Source organism: Saccopteryx bilineata, chromosome 3, assembly GCF_036850765.1.
Source record: "Saccopteryx bilineata isolate mSacBil1 chromosome 3, mSacBil1_pri_phased_curated, whole genome shotgun sequence".
Taxonomy (NCBI): domain Eukaryota; kingdom Metazoa; phylum Chordata; class Mammalia; order Chiroptera; family Emballonuridae; genus Saccopteryx; species Saccopteryx bilineata.
This window is the reverse complement of record NC_089492.1, coordinates 84,941,479-84,963,023: the sequence shown is the minus strand read 5'-3', so window position 1 is coordinate 84,963,023 and position 21,545 is coordinate 84,941,479. Positions and strand designations below refer to the sequence as shown.

General features: G+C 40.8%; 2 protein-coding genes and 1 non-coding gene across 4 annotated transcripts in view; 1 reads left to right on the top strand and 2 right to left on the bottom strand.

Moving 5' to 3' along the window:
- Nucleotides 1-2,487, bottom strand: part of DRC1 (dynein regulatory complex subunit 1) — a 31,119-nt gene extending 28,632 nt beyond the window's left edge. For both annotated transcript variants that reach the window (XM_066266710.1, XM_066266711.1), the window contains exons 1-2: nucleotides 2,311-2,487; nucleotides 435-522 (exon numbers count right to left, since the gene is read on the bottom strand). In XM_066266710.1, the coding sequence (XP_066122807.1) occupies nucleotides 435-522; nucleotides 2,311-2,465 (243 nt within the window). In that variant the 5' untranslated portion in view covers nucleotides 2,466-2,487. The remainder of the gene's footprint in view (nucleotides 1-434; nucleotides 523-2,310) is intronic.
- A 4,147-nt stretch (nucleotides 2,488-6,634) lies between these two features.
- TRNAT-AGU (transfer RNA threonine (anticodon AGU)) lies at nucleotides 6,635-6,710 on the top strand. Its single transcript has one exon. It is a non-coding gene; the product is annotated as a tRNA-Thr (tRNA).
- Nucleotides 6,711-8,635: 1,925 nt separating this feature from the next.
- Nucleotides 8,636-21,545, bottom strand: part of SELENOI (selenoprotein I) — a 46,897-nt gene continuing 33,987 nt past the window's right edge. Inside the window, exons 8-10 of the mRNA XM_066266709.1 lie at nucleotides 20,600-20,780; nucleotides 17,782-17,964; nucleotides 8,636-15,631 (exon numbers count right to left, since the gene is read on the bottom strand). Of these exons, the coding sequence (XP_066122806.1) occupies nucleotides 15,533-15,631; nucleotides 17,782-17,964; nucleotides 20,600-20,780 (463 nt within the window). The 3' untranslated portion in view covers nucleotides 8,636-15,532. The remainder of the gene's footprint in view (nucleotides 15,632-17,781; nucleotides 17,965-20,599; nucleotides 20,781-21,545) is intronic.

Sequence of the window (21,545 nt, the reverse complement as noted above, 5' to 3'; positions counted from 1 at the left end):
CAGTCCAAGGCACAGAGCAGAAAGAACAACGCCACTGGAGGTGAGCAAGTATATCAGCCAAGCCAGAGCGGAACAACAATTAGGTAACAGTGGGAGAGAAATTGGAAAGTTAAGATGGGAACCGACTACAAAAGCTCTTGAATGACAGGCTAAATTATTTGGACATTATCCTATGAATAGCAAATGTCGTTATAAGTGTATGAGCAAAGAAGAGGCAGCATCAATACAGAAATTATAATATGAAAGCTCACTCCTAGGGAGCTCTCAAAATGGGAAAGATCCAAATTCTCATCTGCCTAAAGACAGAAAATAGAATTTCTGTTGAGATTTCATCTCTATTGAGTCTCTCCTAGTCTAAATACAAAAACCATGACATCGCACCAGCTCTCCAGTCTCACAGGCCTGTCAGGGCCCATTTGCCACCCGGTTCATACCAGTCTGCTTTCTTCTTTCTGTTTATAGCTCTTGCTCTGATCTTCCTCACTCTCCTTCTTCCGATCTACATATTCTCCAAGAGCTTCCCTGTGAAGGAAATGAGGAAACAGAAGTTATTTCTAGTATTTAAATTCTATACTTAGAGGTTCCATGGAACTTCACACCAAATACAAAAATACATTCCATATGGTTAAAAAATTAGATATTAAAAAACACAATCATAAAACACTAGAAATAAATACAGGAGAGAGAATGTGACCGTTAGAAAAAAAAAAAGATTGAAAAGATTTTAATTCCTTAAATTTTATCCCTTGAAAGTCAAGGGATAAAGTGGTAAAAGATATTTGACAAAATTTTGGTCTCTATAAAATAGAAAAACCTCTTTCAAATCAACACACCAAAAAAATAAAAATAAAATAAAAAAGACAAAATACCAAATAGAAAAATTGGCAAAGAATGTGAACAGGCAATTCACAAGAGAAGTACAAATGGCAAGTGGACATTTGAAAATATGTTCCACTTCAATATAACCAGAGAAATGAAATTGGAAATCCTGTGAGATATCATTACTCTCCCATCAGACTAGAAAAAATTTAAAAGGTTGACAATAATCTATACTCGCACTCACAGGGCAATGTTAATCCTCTGTCAAAATGTAGTCTGAATAGATCAGGAACGTCTGGATACCCCACAGAACATCACATCAATTCATCACATCAGGGTTGGCAAACTATAGCCTGTGGGATAAATCTGACCCACCTGTTTTTGTATGGCTCACAAGCAAAGAATAATATATATATATTATTCTTTAATATATATATTTATATTTATATTTAAGATGGGTGAGTAGGAAGAGCACAGAGAATTTTTAGGCAGTGAAGCCACTCTGCAATACTTATATGGTGGATACATGTCATTATATATTGATAGTTGTCAAAATCCACAGAACATTAAGTGAATTATAATGTAAACTGTGGACTTTTACTGACAATGATGTGTCAATGAGGTTCGCCAACTGTGACAAATGCCCTCCTCTGGTGGGGATGTCCTAGTGGGAGAGGTTATGCGTGTGTGGAGGCAGGAGATATATGGAAAAACACTGTACTTTTCATTTGATTTTTCTGTAAACCTAAAACTGCTCTAAAAGAAATGAAGTTTATTAATTTAGGGGGGAAAAGATCAATATGTGAAGAAAATTTTGTGACACACATGATATGAAATTCACATTTTGGTGCTCATAACTAAAGTCTTGTTGGAACACAGCCAGCGGACAAGAAGGGAGTGACCCTGACCAGCAGGACGGACAAGGTGCTATGCTGTTACACAGTGAGGGCATCAGGAATTCAGGGAATCACACAGGTGCCTCTTGTGCCCTTAGGATAGTTCCCTTTGTCTCTGAATGAACAGGTGCAGCAACCCTGGCCTGAAAGGCATAAGGTTGTCAGTTTGGGACACTTCAGGAATGAGGGCGTGTGACAGACAGAGAAGCTACTGCGATCAGCAGACTGGAGAAATACTTGAGGAAAAAAGGCAGTCTGGGAGGGAAGGAGAGGTAGGCCTCTGAGGGCAGGCCATGGTCGCCTGCGTTTCAGCATGTTGCCCACAGTGCCCGGTGCCCCTGGCTCCCAGTGAAAGTGGTGAACGGATTATTATTCCCGCCTTTTGACTATACTAGTGCGTAGTGTGTTGAATGTTTCAATATCCCATACTTTGCTTGAGCCTTCTGGAAGAAATGCTTTCTATCTCATCAAGAAACAAGGCCCTCTCTGGCCCCTCACTGCAGGGGCTCTCGCCCAGGCAGCCGCCCCCTCAACCCCCGCACTGCCTGCGGAGCACCCCTGGCGCTCCGCGCCGGCCCGCCCAGCCCCCGCTCACCGCCTCCGGGCATCCAGGCGCGCCGCGATGCGGAGGCGCCGGGCCTGGATCCGCTCCTGAGGGTTATTGGAATGGATGGAGGGCCCAAGAATCTGAGTGGTTAACTGTTCCTCATCCTTTTCCTCCAGGACCCCCAGGGGTCCCGGCGGATTCATGGCGAGTGCCTCCCCTAGACGGCGCCGGCCTCATTACCGCCAGACCTGCGCCGGGTTGCTAACAACAAGTCGTTGCCAGGGAAAAGTGGTCACCTGACCCGTTGCTGGCGCGGTTGCGGCGTGCGGCTCAAACCCCGCCACCACCATTCAGAGTGTGGAATCGCAGTTTTGGACTTGACTTCACTCTCCTGCAGTTAGGTTGCGCTGTCTAGCGCTCCGCTGAACTGAGCCAAGTTGTAGTTCATCGCTTACTGATCCTGATGACTAGTTCGTCATTTATTCATCAAATGAATATTCCTCAAAATCGTATCAATCTAATATTATGGAACTATGGCAAGCACTGTGCTAAAAGTAGGGGCATTGCCTTTTCCTCAGGGTACAGAATAATAGGTCCGCTTTGAATTTACTGACTTTTTGGAAAGTTTGAAGTATATATATTGCATCCATACATTCATCATCCATTCATTTTTGAGCTCCTACATTGTGGATGCCCCAGGCCGTGCCTCCCTGCCCCGTCTCCTCTAGATTGTGAAACCCTTTGCTATCAATATCTTTTATCCAGCAAGAGATTCTTGTCTGTAGCAGAGGCGGATTTAAGGGCGGGCGCACCGGCGCGCGCCCTGGGCCCCGACTACCGAAGGGCCGGACAAAACCCCAACTTTACACTTTTTTCTAATAATGTAAGGGGCCCAATATTTTCTTCTGCGCCCAGGGCCTCAACCGACCTTAATCCGCCTCTGTTCTGTAGCTATTTTCAGTAGGGCTAAAACCTGGAACAATCCCACAGATTGTTCTTCTTACAGAAAGAAGGGGAAGAGGAAAATATCACGGGAGGGTGGGCAGGGGGTATAGAAAGGAATTTAGTTAAGGATACAGAAGCACAATTAGACTCTCAAGGAAGCACCGTCCCTTGAAAAAGTACTATTTACCAGATGTTTTTGTGTGTCAATGTCAATGAAAGTGTTCTTATTGAGAATTAAAACCCTTTAAAATGCAAACTGCATAACATTTGACAGGCCCATGGGAAACTCAGGAAGGGGCACTGGAGCAGTGAGAAAATGCAGCCTTTTAACCTTGGATAAGTCACAACTACTTGAGGACCCTTTTCTCAACTGCTGTTTTATGTTACTGTCTCTGCCTATTCAACTCACAGGCAATTGTGAGGTCAAAGAAAACAAGTCCTTTGTGAATAAGACCTACCCAGAGACAAATGGAGTTTGGAGGGTGTTAAGAATTTTATCCAAGTCTGCAAGTGGTAGAGAGATTCAGGAGTTCCAAAATCTTGGAGCAGCCAAGAGTCCCAGTAGCTGCCTGGATCCTTGTTCCACATCTGAGGGTTAGGGGTGGGATGCAGGAGATGGAGTGGGAGGTGGGTAGTATGTTTGCTTTTAAGTTTCAGGGCCCTCTGCCAAATCTCTGTCTCATTTGATTGTAACCTCAAGTGGTAAACTTCCCTAGGGGCCCCAGAATCCGAGGTGGTGTTCTGACCACCAACTCTTCCAGGTCCTGGTCCATGTTTCCATCTCTGTGAGAAGAGAAACAAGTGCGAGCATGTCTATAGCTGGGAGTAGGCTGCACGAGAAAGGCAGTAGGAATCAGCTATTACACAAGAGACAGTTACCATGAAAACCCATGAAGATAGATCAATATTATACTTGACCCTAAAGCATCTTTGGATATCATCATTCTGCACAGTTAAGGAATCTACCTTTTTTGCTGTTTGATTGATGACAGCTTTTAAGCCTCATTCTTCTTTCCCTGTTCCACATCTGGACAGCCGACTTAAAAAAAAAAAAAAGAGCAAGTTTCCAGTGTGAGCTGGGTACCCTCATCCCAGTCCCACCCTGACCACAATAAAAGCCTGAAGCTAGTCTTCTTTCCTGGCTCTCTCTAACCATCTTCCAATGGCTGGAAGGTGGTCTTCCTTGAGCAGTCACAGACGGCCTGTTATGTAAATAAGCCTTATTTAAAAAAAGCTCATTGGCTCTGGAAAGGCACCTTTTAGAACAGTTTGCCAAAATCTGTTAATAGTTTGAGTAAGTTCATGCATTGACTAGGCACTTCCACTTAAAAGAATTATTCTGGAAATAATAATGAGTCTAGGCTACAGCTCTGTGGGGTCAAATTCACATTAGTTTTATTTAGCACTGTCATTTAGCAATTAGCATAACACTTACATAGTGAATGCTCAACAAATGTTTTTCGAATGGGAGAAATGTACATAGATGTATCTGTATGCTCACTGTAGTTATTTGTAATATTAACTGGATATGACCCAAAATCCACCAATAGGTGAACCAATCAAGCCTTCACAGAATGAAAAACAACACAGCCACTAAGAATGAATCTAACCTAGAAAGACACCAAGATAAGAGGAAGGGAACGCAGCACAGTAAGTAAAGGATGATCCCCGTTTTCATTTTGTAACAGGTAGTATATACACAAGAAAAATGAGCACTTGGTATGGTACCTCTGGGGGTTAGGTCTATGGGTGATTTTCATTCTGTACTCTAAAACAACTTACAAAGAACACATCGCTTTTGATGTGATAAAAAATAAAGTTTATTGGCCCTGGCCGGTTGGCTCAGCGGTAGAGCGTCGGCCTAGCGTGCGGAGGACCCGGGTTCGATTCCTGGCCAGGGCACACAGGAGAAGCGCCCATTTGCTTCTCCACCCCTCCGCCGCGCCTTCCTCTCTGTCTCTCTCTTCCCCTCCCACAGCCAAGGCTCCATTGGAGCAAAGATGGCCCGGGCGCTGGGGATGGCTCTGTGGCCTCCGCCCCAGGCGCTAGAGTGGCTCTGGTCGCAACATGGCGACGCCCAGGATGGGCAGAGCATCGCCCCCTGGTGGGCAGAGCGTCGCCCCATGGTGGGCGTGCCGGGTGGATCCCGGTCGGGCGCATGCGGGAGTCTGTCTGACTGTCTCTCCCTGTTTCCAGCTTCAGAAATATAAAAAAAAAAATAAAAAAATAAAAAAAAACAAAAAAATAAAAAATAAAGTTTATTCACTTTTCTAAAGAGTGGTGACAGATTCTGAACAGACGACAGCAGACAAGAGTAGGGGGATGAAAGGTTGGGGGGAGGGATGTAGACGATGTCCACCTGGATAATTCACTAGCCTTCAGAGTCTGGTCTTCAGTTGGTAGCCAGTATTCCAAAAGCAGATTTACACTAATAAGACCTCGAAAGAGAAATATATAGAGAATACACTAATTTGAGCAAGAAACTATAACTGGCACACAGCACATGTGTGTGTTTATGACTTGTGACCAGCACATCGCTGTGGCTGATCTACAAAGGAATCAAACTATAATTAGGAAGTTTCTTGATGATGTACAATTGGCTATAATGAACTCAGAGGCCCACAAAAACTAAACACACAGGTTGAGTCCGTGGGGCAAGGCAACCCCACCCCTGGGTAAGTTTTGGGTGATAAAGGAGAACCTTCCGCTCTACGGCTTCCTCTGCTGTGCTACAGGCTGGCCGTCCACCTTCAGCTTATAGACTTCTTCCAGAACAAGAATATATTGATCCTACACTTAATTCTACATCCCTAAGTTTACACCAAGTCAACCTAATTGGAGCTTGGGTATGCATCAACCATTTACATAATTTTTTGGTTTATTTATATCTCCTGGTTGGTTTGAATTTTACTAATAGCTTCTCAGAAGGCAATATTGTCTTATTCATCTCTAGTAATATTATTATGCCTCACTATAATATTCCTGCATTGTGTAAGGTATGGAGGAAATAGAGAAGGGAAAAGTTCAAAGGTAAAAATTGAGAACTAGATCTTAGTAGAAACCAAGCACCTACCTTATACCACTTACTGTGCTAAACATACTACATGAGTTATTCATAACATATAACACAATTGTGGTAATATTAATAAACCCATTTGTATAAAAAGAAACTGAAGATTAGAAAAAAGTAAGTAATTTACCTGGGTCAAAGCTTACAAAGTTGAACATGACTAAGGAACAGTCATTGTATTAAAAGTTTGGGAGGTCCTGAGAAATTTTCAGTAGGAAAGCAAGAAGAAAAATGGAAAGCATAGTTACAAAGTTTCCTTCCAGGAAGTTAGTGAGCAGAGGGGAAAAATTGAGAGAGAGCAGGAAACGGAGCAAGATACTTTGGGGACATTGGGTCTTTTTAAATTTCGATAGACCCGCCCTGGCCGGTTGGCTCAGCGGTAGAGCGTCGGCCTAGTGTGCGGAGGACCCGGGTTCGATTCCCGGCCAGGGCACACAGGAGAAGCGCCCATTTGCTTCTCCACCCCTCCGCCGCGCTTTCCTCTCTGTCTCTCTCTTCCCCTCCCGCAGCCAAGGCCCCATTGGAGCAAAGATGGCCCGGGCGCTGGAGTGGCTCTGGTCGCAACATGGCGACGCCCAGGATGGGCAGAGCATCGCCCCCTGGTGGGCAGAGCGTCGCCCCTGGTGGGCGTGCCGGGTGGATCCCGGTCGGGCGCATGCATGCGGGAGTCTGTCTGTCTCTCCCTGTTTCCAGCTTCAGAAAAAATGAAGAAAAAAAAAAAATTCGATAGACCCAAGTGTGGTTACCTAGCACATACCTGCTCTGTGTCAGGTACTGGCTAGGCAGTGGAGATCTGCAGACAGGACGAGTAACCGCTAGGGTCACCAAGAAGTTGAGAGGGCAGGGGATTAAAAGCACACAGCTGGACAATTAGCTTGGGTGAAAATATGGGACATTTCTTCTTTCACTGTCTTCAAATATTTTTAAATACCCACTGTCAGAACTGGGAGATCATAGTGTACAGATGTGTTATTGAACTGTGCTCCTGAAACCTGTAAAATTTTGTTAACCAGCGTCACCCCAATATATTCAATTTAAATTAATTAATTTAAAAAGAAAGAACTGAGAGAACAATTCTGATGTAAAATATAGGAAATAATTCTCCTCAGAAACAATGTTAGAAATCAGAGGTTTTATAAGAACTTATGGTTTATAAACTATAGTTTGGGAGTACTAAGTATGGGTGGGTTATTAGGTTCTTGTGGGATTAGCCTAGAAAATTAGCAGCATACATGAACATTCTTTCTATGGGAACATGTTTTTGAGTATAAAACCATCTTATACACTAATTCCAGTGGGAGCCAGTTATTATTTATGTATCACCCAAATCCCCAGTTCTGGGGGGCGGGGGCAAAAACAGTACATTAAGATAGTTGTTACTAAGCTCTTTTAACAAAAACAAAAACAGCCTGACCAGGCGGTGGTGCAGTAGGTAGAGCGTCGGGCTGGGATGCAGAGGACCCAGGTTCAAAACCCCGAGGTCACCAGCTTGAGCGTGGGCTCACCAGCTTAAGCACAGGGTTGCTGGCTTGAGCCCAATGGGATCCTAGACATGACCCCATGGTCGCTGGCTTGAGCCCAATGGTCACCAGTTTGAAGCCCAAGGTCGCTGGCTTTAGCAAGGGGTCACTAGCTCTGCTGTAGCCCCCTAGTCAAGGCACATATGAGAAAACAATCAATGAACAACTAAGGAGACAAAGCACAACAAAAAGTTGATGCTTCTCATCTCTCTTCCTTCCTGTCTGTCTCTATCTTTCCCTCTCTCTCTATCTCTGTCACACACACACACACACACACACACACACAACACCCATAAAAAATCCTTTTAACGCCCTGGCCGGTTGGCTCAGCGGTAGAGCGTCGGCCTAGCGTGCGGAGGACCCGGGTTCGATTCCCGGCCAGGGCACACAGGAGAAGCGCCCATTTGCTTCTCCACCCCTCCGCCGCGCTTTCCTCTCTGTCTCTCTCTTCCCCTCCCGCAGCCAAGGCTCCATTGGAGCAAAGATGGCCCGGGCGCTGGGGATGGCTCTGTGGCCTCTGCCTCAGGCGCTAGAGTGGCTCTGGTCGCCAACATGGCGACGCCCCAGAGGGGCAGAGCATCGCCCCCTGGTGGGCAGAGCGTCGCCCCATGGTGGGCGTGCCGGGTGGATCCCGGTCGGGCGCATGCGGGAGTCTGTCTGACTGTCTCTCCCTGTTTCCAGCTTCAGAAAAATGAAAAAAAAAAAAAAAAATCCTTTTAACCTTTTGCTCTAAAACAATGATTATCTGAAACAAGGGGCAGGACATTCATTTTCTCCCCATTGCTCCCTCCCATTTTGCACCTACCAAGGAAAAACAAATAAGACAGTCTGAAAACAATTGAAAGGATTTAAAAATTATTTATTCTTTACTTTTATTACAATAAATATTTATCAATAGAATCAAACAATTTTAAATTAAAACCTACTGCATTACTTTTGGGTTTCACAGTAGCAGAAATAAACATAAATCCAGTTGGAAGGACAAGGCTTCAAGAATCCAGTGGCAAGAAACAGTCAGGTCTTGATTATCTGGGCTAGCAATAGGGAACAGCAATACCGATGACAGGAAAATATTGGTAAAATACACGGTTGTACTCTACTTGTACATCAAAGACTTATCTAAGATTTCACAACATTTTAGCTAAGGAATCTAAGCAAGCTGTGAAGCCCTACTTCTGCAGGAGCTAGATTCCCTCCCTTCATCAAAACCCAGGAGCATAGCTGCTCCCAGAGCTGCCTTCTGGCCAGGAATGGGCCCCCATCACCTTCCAACCCAGAAGCCTCAACCTGGTGGAAGCAGCCATCTTTCTGACTCACACAATTCCTGGTAAAAGGGAAATGGAAAGTGATGTATTTCAAGGGCCTTTCCTGGGGATTGAGATGAACTCGAAGGAGGAAGGACTGTGGCTCCAGATGAGGAGGAAGCTTCACAGTTATGGGACACATGCAGATGAAGCCAACATGAAGAAAGTGCAATGAGGCCTCACCACTTCGCTGATAATCAAGAGTAGACTGCATGTATATACGAATGCCTCTTACATATATATATATATATATATATATATATATATATGCACAGAGAATACAAGTGTACATATTAAATATGTATACAAACACATACAACCACACATAACCAGGCAAAATAAATGCTACATTATTTCCTAGGAACAGAGCAAGTCCTAGGCAGACAGATTACTATGTTCAATTCAACTAGTTGAAAGGGAAAACTAGATTTTGTGCTCTTCTTCATCTTCTCTAATAGATCCTACTTGTAGCAAATATACTCCAGTTGCTTGAGTGGTATTGTTTCTAGGTACCTGAGAAGAGATGGATGTCCTCTTGTTTCAGAATACTACAGAAAGCAAACCGCAACAGGAACAACTCAATAATTGATTCGGCCATGATTCCTGCCACCTATTCTTAGTCACAGGGCTAATGGAACCTTACTTAGAGACGTATCCAATTCTTCTTCTACAATTAGCTACAAATTTAATTACATTATGTAGGAGGGGAAGGGGAGAAGAGGCAGCAGGGAGTTTACACCTCCACATCTGGGCAATTCTTCACTGCCTTCCCCTTTACCCAGAGGAAATGCACTTTTAAAAAAAGGTTGAAATTTGGAGTTTAATGATAAATTCTGCTTTCTTGGCACATTTTAGAATAAGCAAATAATACATTAACTGAGTCTTTGTCTCCTGAATGGATACACTAATGGAGTAAGTTATCTAAACAAAATAACCTACAAAAAAGTGTTAATATTGTGGGTAGTCTTAAGTAGTAGTTATTAAACTCAAAGTCTGATACTAAATGATACCAGTATTTTAAACAGATTTATAATGTAGCATTCATAGACCTTATAAAATTAAAACAGGCTCCTGGTTAATAACATCAAGTACTAACTAAACATGTTCCTAGTCAAGAACTTACATGTCAGATAATAAAAAGTGCTTGTAAGAATACCAGAATCTCTGTTTAAAAAAAGAAGAGGAAAAGAATACCAGAATCTAGAATTCATGGAGAACTGTGTATGCTTTAATTTTAAAAAATTAATTTTAATTGTTACATAAAAACTGCTCAAGCCAAAGAGCCATAAGGCACCCACAGCATTTAGCCACTCCTTGTGTCTTCAAACCCGTCTCTAATTTCAATGTAGCATTTGGTACTCTATGGCCATGATCCAATTCACATGCGTTAAAAACAGCACCACTCTGATTTCGCCTGGCTTTCTAAGAATGAGTCTGTGAAGAGTAAGGCAATGTGAATGGTCTGTGGAAGACCAGACACTCCTGTTGTGTCTAAACGGACTTTCCTAAGGAAATAAGCCCTTACTAAAATATTCAAACGTCAGACCCCATGCCGCTTTCCTATTCTGGGAACCTGGACTTTCTGACCAATTGCAACACAGCCCCACCCCCCCCAGAATACTTGTGAGAGGGCTACGAATAACAAAACTGCTTTTGCTATCCTTAATATTAGCTTATTTAAGATCTATCAATATAAAGAGCAATTCCCTGCTTAAAAACACAAAAAATGTCAGCCAGATTTACTATCTCTTGCATATTTGTTTACTAAAAAGCAAAGCATATTACTAGCATGCAGGTTAAAAAGTAAGGTTACATTTATTTTGCACTGTAGAAAACACTGGAAATGAATCAGCCAATAAATCCAATTCCCATGTCTCCACACAAGGAAGTAAACACATCACCACTTTCTCTGGAAAAATTAAACGACCATGATTTACCATATACCCTAAAAGTAGCTGCCTGCTGATATGTTGGTTATTTGTACCACTGTCAAAGACGGAAAGTAAAATAGACAAATCACATGGGTTTCGTAAGTAAGGGCAATCAAAATTTGCTCAAGCTTCCAAGAATGCAGAGCATCACACTTTCATGTTTCACAGTGATTAATTTAACACCATTTTATTGTTAAAACTTTAAACAGTGCTTCAAATGCAGCATACTAGTTAAAATTCCTGGAAGGTTCTAGTACTGGCAGCTAACTAAATAAGGTTATTCACCCACAGGGTGTTCAAGAAAGAGCATACTGCCTTACAAAGAAATCTCATAGGACAAATAAATTCTAGTCTGATTTCACAAATTTCCTATAGAACGCTCAATCAAGTCCAGAACTGAGGTCAAGATAAAGGCCACTCTGAACACAGGAATTAACACAACCAAAAATGTCTGTATCTGTTTTTGGCTTATTTGGGAACCCAAAGTCAAAAGTTCTACACCATCAGTTTTAAGCTGTTCCTTCCAGTGAGTTTCCCATCCTTGACTAGACAAGATAACTAAGGCAATCAAGGAAGTTTGAATGAGGCAAAACAGAAAATGGGCATCTTTGTCCTAGCCAGGGACTACGTATAATGAAACCCAGGTGAAGACCGCAGAGGGAGGGTTACAAACAGACTTCTAGTTAAAATATGTATAAGGTAGAAAGTAGTCTTTGATTCAAACACCTTCGGATTATCTTTTTATTCTCCATGGGTTATAGAATCAAAGTCTCCTTTGGACAGCAAGGTACATTCCAAATGCTTAATGACTGGCTGACTACAAAATAAACGAATTCTTTGAAAATGAAACACTTAGGAAACTTTCAAATTCACATTTGAATTTGAAATTAGTGGAGGAATAATGAGCTAAATTGTGACAATTTTAAACTGTATGTTACATTTAAATCATTGGACCCTGAAGGCTTCAGCATCAAAGTGATCTCTTCTTCCCATTTAGGTAGGAATCATGCATGCTTTTTCCTTTGCATAAGGAATTGCCTGCCCTAATGCCCAGGCTCCAGGTCATAATCAATATACTCTTTTGATATCTAATTTAGAAGCTGGGCAACTCTACATATACCTCCTCTTCCCAATAGCTCTATATTAAAATAAATGACATGTTGGTAGTAGTACTGTAACATTCTAGATCATAATTGGTATTTCACTTTCTTTTTAAATTACAATTAAAAGTATGTTAACCACAATATTATTAAATATCAATCAAGGCAGACTATTTTGATTTTTATTTGGAAGTCATGCACTCTATTACCCTGAAGACTAAAACTATAAACTATATTATGTATTAGTGGAGGAATAACAATTTAAATTTGAACAGTTTTAAACTGTGCATTGCACTAAGATCATGTTATTAAAGGATCACAAAAGGAAGCATTAATATACTCTACCCAGTTATTTTCAGATTCTCCATGCCCCCCTCAAATATAGGGAAATTATTTTCTGACAAGCAAGAAAGGACATTCTTCATACCATAACCTGAAAAGAAACTTGTCTTACAGGTCTAGGTAACTTTGGTCGGCAGAAACACAACGCAAACCTCTGGCCTGGCTAAGGCACTCTATTCTGAAATGTACAGAAAACATGTATGGATGACCAACCATCCCAGTGCTCCCCCAAAAGGCAGCTCAGTGTATGCTGGGAGAAAGGCTGAGGTGTGAACTCACCCCCAAAAATCATGCATAAGCCTGAAGTATCTTTTATACTTTGGAAATGTTACGATAATTGGCATGACATAAATGTACAGAGCTATTTGTAATTACGTTCTGCTTCCAGCACCCCATCACTACATAACAAATGGGGGCTTTCAAGCTGCTTCAGGATGGCAGACTAAACCAAGAACAAGAGTCAGCAGTCCACTGCAGACGCGCAAGTTCACAGTCGTCTGAAACAGTCATTCACTCAGGTTCACTTTCACCTTGACGACGGCCACCTTTCTTTCACCTACGGATGTCAATAAAACCGACTATGGCATACATAATTCCTTACCACCATTGGGAAACAAGTCATAAAGTACAGGCACAAAACAATTTTCAAATAAACTGGATGCAACAGAAAGAGAGAAGAAACACACTTTGAGGTAAAAGCCCCAAACTTATAGGACATGACCCCACACCCAATGGAAGAGGTATTTTCTGACTACACTATAAAAGGTGAAGAAAGCCTGTGGTCCATATTTGTCATTTTATAAATATTTATCAGTTCCTTTCTTATATGTTACAAATTAATCTCATTTTTGTGTATAAGGTCAACAAAACAGTAAAATGATTAGCTTAGAAACCTTAAGACAAAGCTCTGCTCCCAGCCTAAATGAACACTTTATCCAGTTCAATCTTAGAGGTAATACAGAACAAGGTATACAAAAAACAGCATCGTCTTCATTTCACTGATTCATTCTCTGACCTCTAGGATGCCAACTTACCAACAAACTACCCAGTTTCCAGCATCAATTTCTCACCTATTTTCTGTGTTCATTGTTGTCTCAGAGAAACTCACTGAATATACCCAACCCTTATAAATACTTTTAAAAATAAGTACGGAACCATAAGTTAGCTCTTTGACTCCTCATTTCTAATAACCTAGATGGTAATTATTAGAATTTACACATTTAAAAATTGAAACACCCATTACATAGTTATTTTTACAAAGCAGCAGACAGAAATTCAACAAAGGATTATACTATTATTATATTTTAAAATGGTCACATTCATAGATAAATAAAAGGTTAAGAATTTAATTACATATCAATACAGTGGTGCCTTTTTTATCCAAGTGCAATCCATCCAAAAAAAGGGTTTAAGATACATCTTCATTCAAGCACAAACTTCATTCAGTGGAAAATAAAAGAAAATCAGGAAGTAAATTTCATCACCACCAAAGTAAATGGAGAATATTCACATTCATGAAAAGTTGTGATTTATAAAACAACCACATGAAAGTCAAAGAGATTTTGATGTTTGTCAGTAAACCTCAAAAATTACTCCAAGTTATATCAAAGAGAGTATGTACTCAGTAAGGCATATATATATTAAAATTTTTCTTCAAGTGGGGAGGTGGGCAAGTTGGAGAAGAGAGCATTTCTCCCTACTTCTTTATCCTGAATGAAATAAAACACAGAGCACTCTCTCCTCCACAAAAAGAGACAGGGAGAGAAAGGAAGAAAGCAAGGAAGGGCAAATTGAATCAGAAAACTAATTTTGTAGTGAGGTTCACAGTAATTTTAGAGTGAGGTTCATGAGATTCCTGACTCCAAAGTTAATTTTTCTAATAAGGAAATTTATCTGTGTTCCTCACAAGTAATTATCGTAAGATTCATAATGTCACATGCATTCATTTAATCATAGTTCACAGGCACCAAATCTCAGCAACTTACAGCTGAGGGGGAAATGCCACATTTAAACAATGAACCAGGCCCTGGCCGGTTGGCTCAGTGGTAGAGCATCGGCCTGGCGTGCAGAAGTCCCGGGTTCGATTCCCGGCCAGGGCACACAGGAGAAGCGCCCATCTGCTTCTCCACCCTTCCCCCTCTCCTTCCTCTCTTGTCTCTCTCTTCCCCTCCCGCAGCGAGGCTCCATTGGAGCAAAGATGGCCTGGGCGCTGGGGATGGCTCCTTGGCCTCTGACAGAGCGATGCCCCGGAGGGGCAGAGCGTCGCCCCCTGGTGGGCGTGCCGGGTGGATCCCGGTCGGGCGCATGCGGGAGTCTGTCTGACTGTCTCACCCCGTTTCCAGCTTCAGAAAAATACAAAAAAAAACAATGAACCATGCCAATGGTGAGCTACAATTATAATCCATTCTCAATTAGGTCTCAATAGAATATTTTTCTTCAAAAGAAAATTAATTTACAAAGAACACTAGAGGACCTAAATAAATATATATATTAGCTCTCCTAGCACAAGGACAAAGGCATTTCCATGGGAAAGAGAAACTAGTATTTGGCAAACCTGTACTATATTGTTCTGTAATCATTTGGCATCTCTTGAAGGTGACTTGCTCTTACCTTTTCCCTACATTAGATGTGGACTACCGATAGCTTCCACACCTAACAACTCACTACTCAGTACCAAATATGAAAACATATTGTGGTTTTCTGAATGTCACCAGTGTTCTAAATCAATTTTGGGGTTTTAAAATAATAAAAATAACGCATCTTTAACTCTGTATGAACCAAAATATTATGGACACATGAAGCTAAAATCACTAGAAACATTTTGCTAGTCTAATGTATATTACGCTTAACCAAAACATCACGTGGTTTTATAAAAAATAAAATAAAATAAACTGGTTGTTGGTAGGCTCAAAATTCCACATTTCAGATTATATATGTCATTCCTACTGTACAAGTACCACATACAGAGTTCCCATGTCTGTTAAGCAGATCAGTTTAGTTCAATGGTGATGGATGAAATATTTACAAGCATCTTATTTACAGTACTTCTTTCTGTAGATTACAGGCCAATACTCTTTTCTTCCATTCCTAGTCAATCCGAGTTTGGTTTCCTCAATGAGAAGGGGTAAATCTGAAAATGGTTGCTCAGCTGCTTTACCTATAGAAAACCAGGACAGAAGGCAGTGACACAATACATACCAGTTATTTTCTTAAAGCACACAGAATTCACTCTCTGGAGACAATAGACGAACAGAGCAAAAATCACCAGAAATAAGGAAGGTTTTTCTGGGTTAGAACAGCTATCGAGCTAGATGGCTAAATCAGAGTACTACGACTACCCTGGGAACGGTAGACTTAGACCTGGGTCTGCCCAACTCCATCGTTCTAGTCTCCCCAGGGCCCTCCGGACCACACAGGCTCACATCAGGTCTACTGACGAATTATAGGGTTAGTTGATTGAGACTATCTAGTCAATAAAACAGGTCTATATATAGACTCAATAGCGGCTTTTTATAACATTTCTGGGTAATTATTCCTAATCCTGATGACACAAGCAGTTTTAAGACTAGAACTGTAAATTTGGGAGGTTTAGGCCATATTAGTTAGGGATACACAAGAGCTTGGTCATGTGCCAGTTAGTAAACAGCCTCTGTTTGGAATTTCTTATTTCTATTCTTATTTCTATCATTTATATTTCAATAGTTCGAGTGAATGTTTTGTATGACTTAGCAAATTTCACCTGTGGTCAGAAGTTGTAGAAGTGGTGAGAGCACAAAGACAGACAAAAAAGTTGTTCCTAAAATTTCTTTCAGTTAGCTTGCATGTATTTTCCATACTCTTAAAGAAAATGTAGTGCTTTGGTAATTTCAAGAAAAATGTGTTTTGGTTTGGTTTGGTGTATGTATGATTTTCAGAAGATACGCTTCTGAAGGTTTATAAAAAATTAAAACAATTACGAAAGACATTGGCAATTGTGTTCCACTTCATGCATATAACTGATGAAATTATCAGGATAAAAACCCTGAGTGTTGCTATATAGCATATAATGTTAAATTTGCACAAAAAAAAACATTAAAAAAATTATGTCTTCGTATCATAATTCATAAACTTATCATAATTTTTTTTCCAAAACAATTTCACCGATTTTTTTCCCAACAAATGTAGGCTACTTTGGGGAGAAATGTAAGGGAAGAAATCCCAAGTTTAGAATATATGCAAAGTATAAAATTGTCATCAAGCATGACAGGTGTCCCCCATTTTATAAATATGAACGATATATAATTGTTTCTTGAAATCATTCACAGCGAGGTTCCTTTCAAAACAAGCATACCAAATATAAGTATTTTAAGAGACATAAAAATGTGACTAGAGTTCTACAGAATCCCACTGCTATGAAATTATCCTCAGAAAATAAAGCACATGAAAGAAAAAAATATTATTCTGGATTGTTCACTCCAACATTATTTATAATAGTAAACATTTTGAAACAACCTAAATGATTTAAAAATTGGATCATGATTAAGTAAGTTGGGTTATTACTAAGGAATCTCCGTGACAGAATATACTGTGCCGTTTAAAAATAATTATGAGGCCATGCTAAAATATGTAAAATAATTAGAAAAGAATGTCAAAGTGTGATGAAAATATACTGCACGGTTTGATTTTTATTATATCTACCTTATTTCATCTGTCCTGAAATTAAGTCTCTTATTTTAGAAGAGAGTATTAGGTTTGCATAATACCTCTTAAATCCTTTCTCTTCTATATTTCCCCTTTCTCCTGATGAGAACTCAGGAATAGCCTAAAACCTCAAATAATGAAAAGCCTTCCTTGATTCTGCAGTTCTGACCTTCCTTACCACATTGTTTAGAAAACTTGGCAGGGGAAGGGTGGGAGGCAGTACTATGTAACCAATTTCAGTTTCTTTCCAAATTATGTTAACAAACAACAGAAATGCCCTTAAAACTAAAGAAGCACACGTATAATCAACAAATGGAATTATCTAGTCCTATATAATTAAGAGTACAAGAGATTACAATTCACCAAGAAAACGGTCATTTCTATTGACTTAAAAAAACAAGAACTAATTCTTATAATAATTATCCAGCTTTTAAATTATTTGTAATTATAACATATTCATTAGAGAAATACTTAAAATTACATACATAGATATGATCCAAAATTTAGAAAATATACCAAAATTCTTTCAGCTACTATAATAAGCAAACTTTCTTTTGAAATTTTCCCTCACCTTTTCCCCACTATTTCTAAGAATCAAATGGAAGCAATTTCTTCCAAATTACTCACCACTCGTACTCCATAATGGATGTGGGCCAGAGTGAAAGCAGTTGTTAATGTATACAGAAGAATGCTCTCAATGTAAGCAGCCACTCCTAAGTTTACCACGAGGACGACCAAGAAGAGAGGAACCAGAAACCAGTTCAAAGTTGGACACCTGGTACTGCTCATTTGACAAACAATCAGCTGACACTTGAAGTTGGTAAAAAAAACAAACAATAAAAATTTAATTAGCAAACCACTTCCAGAACTTGTCACTCCAACATTTAAAAAGCATTCAAGCCCTGGCCAGTTGGCTCAGCGGTAGAGCGTTGGCCAGCATGTGGAAGTCCTAAGTTCGATTCTCGGTCAGGGCACACAGGAGAAGCACCCATCTGCTTCTCCACCCTTCCCCCTCTCCTTCCTCTCTGTCTCTCTTCCCCTCCTGCAGCCAAGGCTCCATTGGAGCAAAGCTGGCCTGGGAGCTGAGGATGGCTCCATGGCCTCTGCCTCAGGCACTGGAATGGCTCCAGCCACAATAGAGCAATGGCCCAGATGGACAGAGCATTGGCCCCCCTTGGGCATGCCGGGTGGATCCTGGTCAGGTGCATGTGGGAGTCTGTCTGACTGCCTCCCCACTTCTAACTTCAGAAAAATACCCCCAAAAAAGCATTCAAGTCCTTGAGCCAAAACATTCACATTACATAAAGTTCAGCAGTCTCAACTGCTCAGGACCTCTGCCCCACCCTCAAACCTCTGGACCCTCAGACCACCTGTGTATCGAAAGAGTCAGTAAGATAATTTAGTAAGGATGCTGTAGAAGGCATTCGTCCACTGGATAACAGTTTGGGTGAAAAAAATTTCTCCCAATTTTAAGGTTCTATGTTATCTTAAACAGTTTCAAAACAGCCTGCCACATCCCCACACAACTTAACTTTTTCACAGACATGAGATGCTACCTCCAATTCAGTCGTATTACCATATTAATACCTCAAAACCTCATTGTTAAAAACAAACAAACAAAAACCCCTTTGCTCCCCTTACTTTCAACATCTTTCTCAAATATAGTTTTACTCTTTCATAAATACTTTTTATACTTGGAAACATAAGCTCAGTGGCTAAGTAAGAAAATAAACTTAGTAAGGACTTCATTTGAGTGATTTTTAAAAATATATGTTGCAGTTATTCTAGTTTATAATTCCATGTTCTAAATCAAAAAATCATTTGATTAAAGATGTATGTATGATGTGTTTTTTCTCTCAAAAAACTCTTTCCAGACTTCTAAACTAATCATTAGATCTGCAGCCATTTCCACAACACTGTTAATAATATTCACAGTCTGAAAGGAATCTATAAATTATCCCATGAATTCTTCAGGAGGCAACCAAAACAAAAAATTCAAGTATGTCATGGTTCCAGAATACTACTGCAGTCCCTAAATCCTACTGGTTTCAAAGGGAAAAATAAAAACAATTTCAGCATGTTCTGTCTTTGAGATTATTATTTTTTCAAATTTTAGATAAAAAATCTTTACATTAAAACCTGCTTAGCCTGACTAGGCAGTGGCACAGTGGATAGAGCATCGGACTGGGATGCGGAAGGACCCAGGTTTGAAACCCCGAGGTCGCCAGCTTGAGTGCGGCTCATCTGGTTTGAGCAATAGCTCACCAGCTTGGACCTGAGGTCTCTGGCTTGAGCAAGGGGTTATTCGGTCTGCTGAAGGCCCGTGGTCAAGGTACATATGAGATCAGGCCCTGGCCAGTTGGCTCAGTGGTAGAGCGACGGCCTGGCATGCAGGAGTCCCGAGTTCGATTCCCGGTCAGGGCACACAGGAGAAACGCCCATCTGCTTCTCCACCCCTCCCCCTCTCCTTCCTCTTTCTCTCTCTTCCCCTCTCACAGCCAAGGCTCCATTGGAGCAAAGTTGGTCCGGGCGCTAAGGGTGGCTCCATGGCCTCTGCCTCAGGCACTAGAATGGCTCTGGTTGCAACAGAGCAACACCCCAGATGGGCAGAGCATCGCCCCTGGTGGGCATGCTGGGTGGATCCGGGAGTCTGTCTGACTGCCTCCCCGTTTCCAACTTCAGAAAAATACACAAAAAAAAAAAGAGAGAGAGAAAGCAATCAATGAATAACTAAGGTGTTGCAACATGCAACAAAAAACTAATGACTGATGCTTCTCATCTCTCCATTCCTGTCTGTCTGTCCCTGTCTATCCCTCTCTCTGTCTCTGTAAAACAACAACAACAACAACAAAAAGACAACCTGCTTATTCTAATACTATATAAGCTTTCTCAAATTTTATCAAATTCTGCCAAGTATTCCTTATATACATTAGGGTTTTCCTTGTTTTTTAATTTTGTTATTTATTCTTTTTTTTTTTTTAGAGAGGGGGGAGAGAGAGAGAGAAGGAGGGGAGGAACAGGGAGCATCAATTTCCATATGTGCCTTGACCAGGCAAGCCAGGGGTTTTGAATCGATGACCTCAGTGTCCCAGGTCAACACCCTATCCACTGTGCCACCACAGGTCAGACTATACATTAGGTTTTTAAAAGAAAAATCTAGTCCTGGCCGGTTTGCTCAGTGGATAGTGTCAGCCCCACATCCAGACGTCTCAGGTTCAATTCTCAGTCAGGGCACATATGAGAAGCGACCATCTGCTTCTCTTCATCCCCCTTTCCCTCTTCTCTATCTTCCTCTCTCACAGCTAGTAGCTTGACTGGTTCTAGTGTCAGCCCCCAGATGGCAGTTGCCAGGTAGATCCTGGTTGAGGTGCATGCAGCAGTCTATCTCCCTTCCTCTCACTTAAAAAAAAAAAAAAAAAGGAAAAGGAAGAAAAAAAAACCTTACTGTGATGTTGGCAAAGGCTGTTCCAACCATAAAGTAGAACACTCTAGGATGTAGCTCTAGAATGTCTGAAGGTGACTGGAGGATCCATGCTGTAGACAAAATGAATAGCAAACATGGAGAAAAGAAGGGAACCATAGCTTCATAGACTGAATTGTGTTTCAAGGTGTTATTTTTATAGCTTCTGGAAAAAAAATCAAGTAACAGAAAAATATTATTACATATAAAACATATTATACTTGTATTTTATTGTTTTCAAAGTACTTTCACACTTATCCTCTTATTTTATACTCACCACAATCCTATGGCATAGGTAAGAATCAACATTAACCCCACTTTAACAGACAAGTTAACTAAGAATATGAGAATTTAAATGTACTTATTACATAATTTGCTACCAAGTGGCAGGGGCAGGACTGGAACTAAAGTTCTCTGACTCAGTCCTATTTTTCCCCCTGGAATGTAAAAGTAAGTAAAACTTGGTCTTTGCTCTATGAGATTATATCTTAATAGGGAAAATAAACTGGAACACAAAACAATACTAGAAGAGGACCTCACAGGGCTACTATATATTGTATAAGTGATACAGAACATACAAGATGAGAAATAATTCCCATTAAAGATTCTGAAATGAAACTGCTGAGAGCACTCTAGTGTCTCCAGGCATGTTTGCTCATCTGAACAAAGCCCCCAATTCTGGCCCTGGTTCTGCCCCTGACTACATGCCCTTGGCCAAGATGTTGCCCATGCAGGACCTCATTTTTAGAAGATGAGGAGGAAATGATTTAAATAATCTCTACAGCCTTCAAAGCTTTAAATTTTATGGTGTCTATGAATGACTGCCAACTGTAATAAACAGGGAAGATTCCTAGAGCTTGGCTTGACACAAATAGGATTCTGCAAGACAGATCTGAGAGCTGAAGGATGAAGTAGGGAATACAAGAAAGCT